The sequence below is a fragment of the Glycine max genome, chromosome 13 (genome assembly GCF_000004515.6).
Source record: "Glycine max cultivar Williams 82 chromosome 13, Glycine_max_v4.0, whole genome shotgun sequence".
Lineage (NCBI taxonomy): Eukaryota > Viridiplantae > Streptophyta > Magnoliopsida > Fabales > Fabaceae > Glycine > Glycine max.
This window is the reverse complement of record NC_038249.2, coordinates 9,660,272-9,674,915: the sequence shown is the minus strand read 5'-3', so window position 1 is coordinate 9,674,915 and position 14,644 is coordinate 9,660,272. Positions and strand designations below refer to the sequence as shown.

At 30.5% G+C, this 14,644-nt stretch overlaps 1 protein-coding gene across 1 annotated transcript; it reads right to left on the bottom strand.

Annotated features, from left to right (window-relative positions):
• Positions 1-12,039: 12,039 nt before the first annotated feature.
• Positions 12,040-14,152, bottom strand: LOC100790964 (rust resistance kinase Lr10). The gene is made up of 2 exons (XM_003543926.5): positions 13,341-14,152; positions 12,040-13,232 (listed from the first exon to the last, which is right to left on the bottom strand). The coding sequence occupies exons 1-2, from the start codon at positions 14,089-14,091 to the stop codon at positions 12,139-12,141; spliced, it is 1,845 nt and encodes a 614-aa protein (XP_003543974.2). The 5' UTR covers positions 14,092-14,152; the 3' UTR covers positions 12,040-12,138.
• Positions 14,153-14,644: the final 492 nt, after the last annotated feature.

The window sequence follows — 14,644 nt, the reverse complement described above, 5'->3', positions numbered from 1 at the left end:
GCAAAATGCCATTACAACTCAGTTCTCCAACCTCAGTGTCGTCCTATTGCAAAACATTCAATGGGCTCAAATGTTTATGCTTGAAGTTGTTGTTGCACTTTGACCTACATTTTTACCTCAACCACCACCTATACATGTATCTCTTAATCCTCCACCACCACCCTTGGCTTCGATAACACCACCACCTTCTCAAACTCCACCACCACCGTCATCTTAAGACTGACAATGATGTTCTTCAATCTTTTTATCTTCAAACTCATTTTTGCTTATGACAGACGGGGGAGAAATAGAAATTTTGATTGTAATTAAAAGTGAACTTTCTATAATAAAAGTAGTCTTGAAGTATTTCCACATATGCTCTCTCTTTAGTTATTATCTCATGATTGAACTCAAGGGGAATTTAACTGCATTACATTATTAAATCTATGTTTATCTTTATAAATTAAAATTTATATTGTTTATCATCATCAAAAAGGGAAAGATTGTTATATCTAGACAACTACGTGTCTCATCCACCGTAGATTTTGATGCACAACAATAAGTATAAATTATTGATATTCTAATGAGTTTTGACAGGTGGAAAGGATCATTGTGTTAAAGGAATTTACAACACTCAGTATCATCCACAACTATAGAAAGTATGCTCTATTTTAAGCTAGTGTCCAACATGTTACATCAAGTGAGTGTCCACTCTTATGTAAATCAATATAACACACTATCCTAAGGTAAATTCATGTGTCCAGTCTCAAAGACTAAGTCTAACAAAAAAGGGAACCACACATGTATTGTTTTATTCCAATTCTATTTGTCTATCTTATTTTTTAATAACTAACATTTGAATTTAAGAAAGGGACAATATAGAAGAGAATAGAAGGTTTCCACAAAATATTCCTTTAAAGGTCTCTTTCACTACAGACAAAAAGTACATAGCGCTATCAATACTATGGATAAAATCCTCACCATTCAGAGCTTGACGCGTCACCTTATTCTTCAGCGTGAGACAATGGACCTTTCAAGATATCGATGTTAATCCCACAACTGATCTTTCTTTGAAGTCTATAAAAGGTTGTCTCCTTCAATGAAGCAATTGACGAAAAATGAGAAAAAGATAAAACATGAGCGCAAGAAAATACAAGAAGCAAAACTCTGCTCAAATCACTAGACGATTATACACTATTTTCATTCGTTTATCCTTTATGAAACAAAGTTATTCTGTATTTGTGCTTAAGTGTATATTCACTATTTGAGGTTAAGAATACTTTTATTGATTCAAACATTTATTTGTGAAAGCCAGGAGCGGTTTAGTGTTAAACAATACTTGGATTCTAAGATCTAGGGGGAATCTGAGAAGGCACTAGAAGTGGTGTTAAGATTACTTGTTAAGATAGGAGTGACAGGTTAGAATACTTGTTTTGTAATCAAGTTTTAATTAGTGGAACCCTTTACTAGTGAGTAAAGAAGAACTGGGTGTAGCTTAGGTTGAGCGAACTAGTATAAATCAATTGTTTTTACTTCTATCCATAAAGGTTATTAAGCATTCTTATTACACTTTATATAACCTTTTAACACCGTTTTTATTTGAAAAACTATTTTAAGAACCTTTTGTTTGTCACTAGACGATCATACTATTCTTCATTATATATATGTTTTTACCTTCAATGAGCAACCAATGTTTAACACATTATTATCCATATTATCTTCTATATTGCAAAAAGCTTACATTTTTTATATACACATTATTCAACCCCCCCCCCCCTCCCCTTTTAGTATGTTTCTTGCAGTTTCACTTGTTTCCACACAATGTAAATCCCTACAAGTTAAGTTGATCACTCCTAACATCCATCTAAGTATAGAATTGAAATAGGATCACATTAACTACGAGAATTGATTAGAAAATATAGGTTATATAAATTCTATTTCAATTGCACAACAATTGTGAAATTTAGCTCATTTGGAGCATGAAGGATCCAAATAGAACCTCAAGAGAGTAACAATGGATGAAAAGAGAGAGGGAATAGAGAAAAGAAAGAGAGAAGAGAGAGAAAAAAATTTATTTCTAAGAAGTCACAAATGAACCAAAAGTTTAAGTAAAGGATGTTACAAGCTCTTTAAATCAAAGATAAAATTTTTTTGTTGCCTCAAAGGATTTTCATTTTTGAACTAAGGATTCTGCACTTGATCTTCATGTCTCTAAACCTGGTTCATTGGGGGAAAATGGATGACTCATTGTGGCGAGTGTCTCTTAACTTCAAGATCTTTAGCTTTGTAGATTTGTTCTGACAAATTGCACGTTCGCTAAGGCGACTGCATGTTAGTTTCAGCTTATCAAGTTTGTTGGACCTTGTGGCCTCAATAATCTTAAGAGGGATAGGCTTAGAATGTAGAAGAAGCAACAACAATCAATTTAATAATGTTCTATAAACATGCAAGGAAAAATTGATTGCAATAACATAAATGAGAAAGGGAAGAGAGAATGCAAACGCTGTTTTACACTGGTTCGGCCACAACCCGTGCCTACATCCAGTACTCAAGCAACCCACTTGAGATTTCCACTATCTTTGTAAAATCCATTACAAAGTCTGAACCACACAGGGACAACCCATCCCTTGTGTTCAGGAATCCTTTACAACAAGAGACTCACAGTCTCTTAACCAATCTCATTGAATAAGAAGAATGGAAGAAGAATTCTCTCTTCAAGAGAAGAATATTACAATGAAGATCATGTAAGAATCCTTATAGATTTTGCAAGTGTTTGATCAAGGATTTCTTGAGAGAGCATTTGACAATGAAGTTCTTTTGGAATCTCTCTCATTGTCTTTTGAGAGGATAAGACATTTTTGCCAAGCAAAACTCTCTGCATAAAATTCGTGCCCAAGTCACCTATTTATAGGCCTTTGATGGTCATTCACAAATCTAATGAAAAGATGTGACTGTTGGCAATATTCCTTGAAAACTTTCCACTGGTAATCGATTACAATGTTTGTGTAATCGATTACACAGTTATAATTTGAAGGGTTATGACTTTTGAATTTGAATTTCCAAAGTTCCGTTGCTGGTAATCGATTACAAACATATGGTAATCGATTACATGTTGAAAATTCAAATTCAAAACCTTTTTCAACAGCTATTTCTCAACCCTGTCTTCTGGTAATCGATTACACTTCTTGGTAATCGATTACCAGAGCCTTGCATGTCTTGAAAACACTTTGTTTTAAGGCAAGGCTTGGTCTTTAGTGAATCTTGAAACAAGGTTTTGTTTGTTGAAGCAATCTTGAATTATTCTTGAAGCAAATGCTTATCATTTGAAGCAGCCTTGTTAGATTCTTCTTTGACATCATCAAAATCATGTATACATACATTCACAAAGTTTCTTGTTTTTTTGGGGCTAAAACGCATCTCAATGTAGCGAGATCATGTATGCAGCTCTTCATTCTTTGATGATCAAAATATGTTCTTGTAATATCCAAATTTACACAAAAGCGTCCAAAATTATTTTTTTAAGTTTCTAATTAAAACCATTTTATACAAATTGTTAGTAAAAACAACAATTATGTACAAAAATTCTAAAGAAAACTTAAGATAATTTTCTTACAAAGTAAGGTGTGAAAAATAATTATCACATTCTTTTTAACATTTAAGAATTCAAAATTAATGCCTTATCATCATTATTTAATTTACAGAGACTCCACCAATTTATTGTATGTAAGCACTTGGTTCAGGAGTGCATCCATCCATAGATACTAAATCAAATAGATTCTTTCAAATGAAATAAAATGTGTTGGCATTATCAACAACATCTGAAGCCTGTACATTTGTATTCAAGACTTTTTCATATGTGGTTGGTTTATTTGCATCTCCATCATAAATATTGTGTTTTTCATCCAAAGGGATGGATGAGCTTCCTTACCAATATCACTATGACTTTCAAGTAATATATATATTTTTTTTATGTTTGGTGCATCATCTCATGGATTAAATTTTTATGGTGATTGGGGATCACCAAAGGATTTCATCTATGGTGTTGTTGCTCTAACTTTATTTAGTGTGATGCAACAACTAGATTGTTGCATTTCAGCGTTTGGTCCAATCTCTCATGCTCTAGAATGACCACACGTATTCAACTTCACCGACACATATATAGATGAAAACACTACTAGAAAATATGTTTTTTACATCGGTTATTTAGGACTTTTAACACCAGTTATTAACCGATGTTGAAAGTATTAATGTTAACATCAGTTTTTGAAAACCGATGTTAACGTAAAAATGATAACATCGGTTATTTAAATAAGAATTACACAAAATGAATGTATCAATGTTCATACCAGTGTTGACAGTTAACATCAGTTTTTGTACAAAATCGATGTTAACTTCCAAAAGGTTAACATCGGTTTTTCCATAAATCGATGTTAACGTTGTTAGTTAATATTGGTTTTTGGAAAAATCCATGTTGTTTGTGTAGGTTAACATCGGTTTTTTTAAAAAACCAATGTTGTTATTAGAATTTTTTTTAATACACTATCTGTTTTTTCAATAAACCCAAAAAATTAACTTGAAAATTTGAAATCAGATTACACAGCACAACATATATCATTTGCATTCTATTTTGAAACAATTTTTAGTAGAAAGCTAGCTAGTAAACTATCAATTGTAAAAAATCAATTGATAACTATCAATAAAGAATTTATTAATAACTATGAATAAAGAATATTTAATGTTAAAAGGAAACATCAATTGTAAAAAACGTAAAGCAAGCTAGTAAACTAATTAAGTAAACTAAAATTACAAAGTTGCCTAACATCCTAAGTTTCATTTCTAACTTTGAGATAATAGTTTGCCCACTAGATGCGAAGCGCCTTCAATCTCTCTGATTCCAATGGTCTACCATCATTAAAATACTGCATGATAAAATAAAACATAAGTTAATAATATAATACCAATGATAACAAAATCAAATTTATTTGAAATAAACAATTACCGTTTCCCAATTATTCCTAAAACTTCCTAAGATTATAGTTGACATCCAGTGCATCACGTAATAGCCACACTCAGTGCTTCCTTTTTGTCTATTACACTAACTACATAATGAAATTTAGATATTCAACATTAACTAAAAATTAGTGTACACAAACAAAAAATATATATAAGTAAAAGCATTGTTTAAATTACTTACTTTAACAAAATCCACCTAGCACCAACCTTGGATTTAGGTTGTGGAGTATCGTCAAGTCCTTTAAAAGCACTGTTGAATACAAGAACATTAAAATATTGATATTGTTGACTAATGCTAATGCAAATGTATTGAAAAACAACACGGACCTGTTAATTATTCCTTTCAGGTAGTTGTCTGGCCTATTATGCAAGGAACAAAACCAAACAACAAGATTTTCCTTAGGCAAAATGATGACCATTTGCCAGTGTGCACTATAGAGGAGACCAATATAGGTTATTGTAGTATTATACATTATTTAAATTCATTTGTTCAGTTTTACTTATCCATTCAGGTAGGCTCCCAGGTAGACATCTCGTTTTGAATTCTGCATCCAATTCTTGATGTAACTTTCTAATTCAAACTACGATTGTCTAGATCTCTGTATGGACTGTGGCTCAAGGAATCCATACACATCGGAATTCTCCACTCGCATACTTGTCTCGGTCAGATGCCTGTTGTTGTAAACACAAAGTTTGTAACAACAGTTATCATATGTTCTAGCCATTCTTTAATGAACCAAAATTGGAAACACTCCCTCCATATTCCATAATATTTAAAAAGAGAGAGAATAGATAGAGACAAGGTCAACAAAACAGTGCATTTCATTGCAAAATGAGAGCAAGGACAACTTCCCCGAATCAGATGTAGCAACCAAAAGGTCTTTACCCCATAGCTACAACAAAAAAAGATCCATTCATGACAACAAATTTCATTCAAATCAAAAGAACAGAATCAGGATAAAAACCATTTAGAATTAGGATAGGACTTACTCTCTAGTGAGGCACAATGAACAACAACAGAATCAGGATAGGACTTACTCTCTAGTGAGGCACAATGAACAACAACAAAATCAAGATAGGACTTACTCTCTAGTGAGGCACCATGAACAAAAACAAAATTAGGATACGACTTACTCTCTACTGAGGCACCATGAACAACAATAGAATGAGGATAAAAACCATTTAAAATTGGAATTTGGAGAAAATGATGTAGTTATCAATTATGATTCGGAGCATGAACAACATAATTCCCTTTTGGAGCATCATAGTGATCCTTCCTTTGATGAGCATGCTAGTGGTCATCATCACAGTGACATTGCTTGTTCAAAAAGGAAAAAGTTGCTTGAAAGGCTAAAGAGATGGGTTGATGCAGGCAGTGAAAAACCTAGAGTTAGGCATTCTATTTCCAAAGGGGTAGAGGAACATTGCACCTAAATGGCTATGGAATGCACCAATTAATAACTGCCAAAGTTGACAAATACATGGCACCAGTGTCTAACAACTTTGTTTCCTTCCTAGTATTTCCTTTTTCAATGGATACATGACATCAGTGCATAGGAGGGAAAAACATAAAAAACAGGACCAGAATTGTTCAATCCAAATGAACAAAATGATTTAATTTAAAGAGAATGCGAGCAAAATAGGTTGCGATGGAGAAGAAGAAAAAGCTTAGACACATAACAAGAGAGGTTACACGGAGAAAAAGAGAATGCGAGCAAAATAGATTACGTCTGATATAATTTAAAATGTAAGTCCAACATCGGTTTTCAATAAAAAAAATCGATGATAACAAAATGATGTTAACATTAACATCGGTTTTCTTCAAGAAACCGATGTTAACTTATCATACGTTAACATCAGTGTTCAAAAAACCGATGTTAACGAACTTATGTTAACATCGGTTTTCTTCAAAACCGATGTTAATGAACTTATGTTAACATCGGTTCTTCCAAAACTGATGTTAACTAATTAATGTTAACATCAATTTTCTAAGAACCGATGTTAACGTCACTTCGTTAACATCGGATTTTCAGAAAACCGATGTTAAAAAAATACACATTATTTACAATTATACTATCGCGTTTATCTTAACATCGGTTTTATAAAAAATCGATGTTAATCTACCGATATTAAATATGCTTTTGTAGTAGTGAAAAGACAAATAGTTAAGAAAATTAAATCTTCCACGTACAACTGTACAAGGTTACTCAATCCCTATTTAAATAGGTACTGGTCGGAGAAATGCTCTTCTTTTTATTCTGTTAAATATGTTAAATTATATGAATTCAAACGTATAAAATTTATATAGTATAATTAAAGAAGTTTGTGGCAATCGGTACATATATCAGGCAGCATGCTTACTTTAATTTTGATCTTTCCAAAAACTTAAGTCTTTTAGCATTTTATAGCAGTGATAAAAATGAAACAATCTGATGCTTTACACATTTTCTTATGAATCTATTCGCTTCACTATATGCATACATGTAAAAATCAAAATAAAATTTCAGAATTTTAAATAAGTTTTTACTCCAATTATAATCCAACAAATTCAACATATCTATAAGCTCAAAATAATTAGAAATTTCAATTTTATAATAATTAGAATTAGTTATATATATGATTTTTTGAATCTCATTTGTCAAGGTCAAGGTGCACGCATATGAAGTCTTCCAACCACCGTCTCCCCCAAACAATAATGATAGTGAGAACGACACTCACACTTTATCAAATTCTTTGAAATTTAAACTTGCATTAAGCTTGACAGGATAGACTTTAGTGACTTTTTTCTAGGTCACGAGTCTAAAGGTGTGATGAATTTTAGGTATAATGTGTGGAATGCTTTCTATCTACATTGCACGTCCTTCACGTTTACTTATAATACTACATAAAAAGTTTAATCAAATTTTAATGAATAGTACATGTGACAATAACTATAGTTTGATCCAAAAAATACGTACATGACTTATTTTGGCTAATGAATACTACCTGGTGTGACAATAACTAAATTTCGTTCCAAGAAACACATCAGAATTTGTTCCTACATAAAGCTTGGTCAAGATGGATGTTAATGGAAGTTTTTTCTTTGCCATAAGTCTAGAAGCGTGGTGGACTTCTAGGTACTTGTATTCTATGGACCAACTTGCAATAATCTAGATTGTCATTACATTTGCGAAAAAAACAATAGATGAAGGTAAACTCACAAAAACAGATTTGTGATTGACTAAATCCCGGTACAAGAATGCTTTAAAAAAATATTAGTAACTAAACTAAAATTCCAAATATACATACTCAAAACTAGTAACCGCGGTAACCTCAAAAATTTGACTCAGGGTCTTATATATAGTTCAATCAATAAATTTAAATCATTCTTTAAAGAATGTTATAAGTTTTGATGATCAAAATTAAATATGATTATGGAGACTGATTCTGGATATTAGAGTTGTCAATGGGAAAGAAAACTTTGCTTTTCTTTCTCTTTTAGAGAAAATCCTTTTCCCTTCTCATTCTGGATCCCTTTGCTTTTATGCTCTATGTATTCTCAATAATCACAAACATAACGTATAATTACATGCAAGAATGTTTTCTCAGCCATGGCGACACATAACCTAACCACCTCAAATTAAATTAAGTTTATAGATGTTTATATCAAGCAGAGAATTTATCATCCTTAATTTAAGTTCCCACGAATATTGAATGATGACATAACCAAATTATTAACATCTCCCAAATTCATAATTATTATTTCCGGCTCAATGGTGGTTATCATTTTGTCTTTACTTGATCATTTAATTTTCTCTTTATATTAATTTTTCCTCTTTCCCCAATTCATCAAATTTATGTTATATATTTCTTCTGTAGTTAAAGTCAGAAGAGAGGAAGTGAATAAATAAATAGACAACACAACATGTTAGGAAAAAAAATGAAAATTGAGTTGAAATTCAAAATAACAAGCAGTACTTGTAACAAAATATAATTTACAAAATTATAGATATATATATAAAATGATATGCAGAAAATTTTTAAAAAATGAATGTTTATTTATAGAAATATACTTTTATCAAATTTATATCTTTAACTTGTTCATTTAGAGTTACTAAAATGCTTGTGTAAATATTTAATATTAAAATAATTATTTTATATATTTTTTCCTTTATTGAAATTAATATTTTTGTAATGAGAAACCTAAACAACACTAAATATAAATAAGGAATAAATACATTTATATTTTTTAAACAAAGTTGAATTTAATAAAAATTTATATCATAAATTTGAAAGTTCATTTAAAACCGAAAATATTTCTTATTTTTTTATGAAAAATAATTTCAACATTATATAGTACTTTTGAAAAATTATCTAATTAATAATATTTTAAATTTTAATTTTATTTAATATGTTTTTCAAAATTTATCTTTAATTTCGTACTTTTAAACTGTTTATATAGTTAGAATATAGATATGTTTTTTTATCAAATATTTAAAAAAAAAGAAATTCTTTTAAATAATTCAAATGATATATATTATTTTAAAAATATATTTTCACCAAACATGTCCAAATATAAAACTGATTTATTTTTAAATAACTCAAATGAAAATGATTATTTTAAAACCACATTTATATTTGTCAAATGAATTTAGGAAATCAAATTCACACAAAGTTGTTGATTAGGCATAATCAAATTTAGCATAACTAATTATATTGAAAAAAGAAGTTAATTACACGCATTGATGATTCAATATACAATTTTAAAAAAATATTTCTAATAAAATTTTGAATATATATATATATATATATATATATATATATATAATATTTTATGGAAACATTAATTCTTAAAGATATTTAAAACACCAACATGGTTAAAAAATTCATGAATCTTTTCTTCTCTCTGAAAGGGGGAGAGATAGATAAAAGATAAGATAGTGAATTATCTAATTCTTTTGAGATAATTTTTTTATATATGAAATCATTGCAAAATCAAGGGAGAGTAAACGATTCACATAGATATTTTTTTACTTTTAACCTACACATGATTGTCATCATAAAAAAGGGGAGAAAATGTGAATCATGCAGGTTTCAGGTTTTGATGATGCCGAAAAGAATCCACTTGATAATGATTGTCATTATCATAAAGAGGAAGAATGTAAATCATCCAGATTTTGATGATGCCGAAAAGAATTCACTTGATAATGATTGTCATCATAAAAAAGGGGGAGAATTTGAATGTATGAATAGAGAGTTTTGATGATGTCAAAGTAGAATCAAACAAGTTTGTTTCAACAAATATTCAAAGGTTAAGCATTGTTTCAAGATTAACTCAAGGTCAAGCAAACAAGATCAAGAAAAAGATAAGGTCTCAAACAATCTTATTGGTTGATTGGTTTTTACCTTAAAACAAATTTTTTTCAAGAGATCAAAGGCTTTGGTAATCAATTACCACGTAGTATAATCGATTACCAGAAGACAAGTTTGCAAATTAGCTTTTAAAAACAGTTTTGAAATTTGAATTTTGTAATCGATTACTAGAAATCTGTAATTAATTACCAATGAGAAATTTTTAGAAAAGCTTTTTGAAAAAACACATCTCTTCAAATCATTTTGAAAAGTCACAATGGGCCAATATATATGTGTGTCTGACTTCGAAAAGCAAGAGAGAGATGTTCTAAAAGAACTTAATTGTCAAATGCTCTCTCAACAATTATTGGACAAACACTTGCAAATCTATTGATAATTCATCTAGGAACTTCAATTTGTATTATTATCTCTAAAAGAGAGACATTCCTCTAGGATCTTCAATTTTTATCATCTACTATAAAAGAGAGAAATCTTTATATTCATATCATAAACTCAGTTATAATCAAGAGAATGATTGTCTCTTGGATTGTGAGAAATATAATCAAGAGACGGGTTGTCTCTTGGAGAATCATGAACACAAGGGTAAGGAATCTCAAGGTGTGTTCAAAGTCTGTAAAGGGTTTACAGAGATAGTGGAAAATCTCAAGTGAGTTGCTCGAGGATTGGACGTAGGCACGGGAAGTGGTCGAACCAGTATAAATTGGGTTTGCATTTCTCTCTTCCCTTCTCTCAATTATTTTATTGCGGTTTACTTTGTCTTACACATTTAAAAAAAAAAACATTGTTAAATTGATTATTTATTCTTCTTCTGCATTCTCAGTCCATCATATATCATTTAAAAGGAGGTTAAAATTTGTTAATGGAAGATTTTGTAAGACTTAATTCACCCCCTCTTAAATTATTGAGATCACTTGTCCAACAAAAATAATTTCAACATTATATAATACTTTTGAAAAATTATCTAATTAATAATCATTTTAAATTTAATTTTATTTAATATGTTTTTCAACAATTATCTTTAATTTCGTACTTTTAAACTGTTTATATAGTTACAATATAACTATGTTTTTTATCAAATATTTTTTAAAAAAGAAATTCTTTTAAATGATTCAAATGATATAAGGTTATTTTAAAAATATATTTTCACCAAACATGTCCAAATATAAAACTGATTTTTTTTTTAAAATAACTCAAATGAAAATGATTATTTTAAAACCACATTTATATTTGTCAAATGAATTTATTTTGATCAACTTCTATATTATAGATTTAAAAGTCATTTCTTAAAAGAGCTTTTCTTATTGTTCGTTTTTTTTAGTTTGTCTCCATGACAAATAATTTTGTCATTATTTAATACCTATTTTATATATTTGAAAAAGTGTGAAATTGTTAATTATTTTAAATTTTCCTTTTATTATTTATTTTTTAAAGTTTTAGATTTAATAATATATTACTACTAAATATTTAATAATATATATATATATATTGTAATATATTTATCAATTTTTTTTAAGATAATCGATCATTTTAAATAACTCAAATGAAAAAGATTATTTGAAAATCACATTTCACCAAACATATCCAAATATTAAAAAAATTTGTACCATCAATTAAAATAATAATTGTTGAATAGTTTAATTTATTTTCATATAGTTAATTCAAACACACCAAAACTTTCCTTCTTAGTAGAAAAAGTACCCTTAAACACTATGGTTGGATTTAATGATATTACATAAAATACATACATCTATTACTTTTCTACAAATTAAACTATTAATTTTCTCCCACTAGAAATCATTCTTGAATAACTTCTAACTCCAAAGGTCGTCTTGTAACTCTAGTGTGTCCACCTGTAATAGTTGAAGTGGTTGATTGGAATGGATTAGGAGGCACATTTAACTGGCTTTCCCCTCCAGTCTCTAGCATTTGTATGACAGATTTTATAGATGGACGATTCACTGGCTGCCACTGAATGCACCAAAGTCCAACAATTGCTAATTTCTTTGCAATTTTAATATCACATTCATCCTCAACATGGATATGTACATCTCCATCAATCAGGTTATGGATCCAATCTGGATACAAAACATGGAAATCTTGAGCAGAAGACATGGCTACATTCTTTCTTCCTCCAACCATTTCTAACAATAACATTCCATAACTGTAAATATCAGACTTATAAGACACATTCCCAAAGTTTTTGGAGAAAACTTCAGGTGCAATGTATCCCAAGGTTCCTCTTGCAGCTGTCATGGACACCAAACTAGGATTCTTGGAACACAATTTGGCTAAGCCAAAATCAGAAATTTTTGGAGTGAAGTTGTCATCAAGTAGAACATTGTGAGGATTGATGTCAAAATGAATAATGGGTTGATTACAACCTTCATGAAGATACTCAATTCCTTTAGCTATACCAAGAGCAATCTGTTGCAGCTTCTCCCAGCCAAGGAAATGGTCCTTGTCGTCCGGTGGAACTATAAATCGTTGTAAGGATCCGTTTGGAAACAAATTGTAGACAAGAGCACGATGAAATCCTTCTGCACAGAAGCCAAGCAAACGAACCACGTTGATGTGATGAATTTTTCCCATGATTCCCACTTCATTAATGAACTCCTTCCCTTCTCCCTCTGTATTATTGAGGATCTTCACAGCCACTAGAATCTCATTTGAAAGTTTTCCTCTGAATACAGCCCCGTGAGCTCCTTCCCCTAACTTTTCTTTAAAGCCACCGGTGATTCTTTTCAAATCAGCATAGGTAAATCTTGCAGGCTTTTCTGCCCTGTAATCCTCTAAAAACTTGGCCACTCTTGCTTGGTCTTCTTCTTTCTGTCTAAAATAGAGTGCTATCTTAAAGATAACAATGGCCACCAGCCCCAAAAGAATTGATCCTACAATAAAATATATAAATAAAGAACAACCTTTAGCTAATTCAAACTCTAAAATAGTTTCAGAACCTATAACATTCAATGAAGTAGTGTGAAAGAGTCTGGTCTAACCTGTAGTAGCGAAGATAAAAGATTGGGGAACATGGATTCTTTTCCGTTTGCAGTCAACACATTCAATGTCTGCTTCTGTGTTGCTGTTGTTCTTCCATTTACATCTCTTGCCTTTTGCTTCGCACTTTGTACAATTTGGTATGGACCATCTCATAATCAAAATATTCAACTGCAGGTCGTATGCCGTAACTGGCGAAGTGGTGTCGAACATCTTGGTACAGGATGTTAGATCCAAACCGAGGACGCTGTCGTAAGATTCAGAAACGAAAATCGGACAGGAGATCATATCTTGTTGATTAGAAAAGTCAGAACCATAAACCTGTTTTCTGAGGTGTCTAAGCCCAACTGAAGAACAGTTAAAGAAGCTCAAGTTGTTTGTTCTTTCATCTCCAAATAATCCTAATTCAAGTTGGTTATGCTGTAGAAAAAAATTGTCGATTTGTAGAAACTTGTTCGGAAGGCAATTTTCCGGGTCCGTCAACATAAAGAAGTTAGATTCGTAGTGTATGGTGTAGACACGGAATTCTATTGTAGAGAGCACAACCATGGTTTCCTTTTTATCAGTACAATATAAACAAAACCCGGGATTAGCACATTCATCTTTGATCCCCTTCACCAGTTGGAAGGGAAATCTAATAAGGGGTTGGCCAGGCCCACAAGACAATTTCTTGCACTCGTTCTGACCGTTGCCATTTCTGATAAGAAGTAGCATTTGTAACAGTGTGATCAATATGGAATTCTCTTGGAGCATTATTTTCTTTTGTTGGGGAAAGAAATGTGATTTTAACAAACTACACGTCGGTGTATCTTTTAGCTTATGCTTAAAGTTTTAATTTATATTTTTTGATTTTGCAATCAGGTGCGGAAACCAGATAGAAAGGGAGAAAAACTCGATTTCTCAGTCAAAGTCCATGTTTTTTCACACAATTTTTTAAAAGGAAAAATGAGGTCCCTTAGTTCAAGTCCCCACTCCCTATCTTAAATATTAATTATTATAAGTATTCATTTATCTACCTGTTCAGTATGCCTTTTTATAGATTATATGCATATTTTATCAAAAGGTAATCATGATAAAAAATAATAAGATCATTATGGTTGAGACATGAATTTTTTACGAAATATATAGACTCTCATTAAGCTAAAACAGCTAAGCCCATATTCTGTATGTAAAAGTCAAAATAAAGTTTCAGAAATTTATAAATATGATATTATTGTAATCCAACAATTCCAACCTATAAGCTCTGAATAATTATCAATTTTAGTTTTATAATAATAAAAGGGTTAAATAAGTTGTTAATCAACAT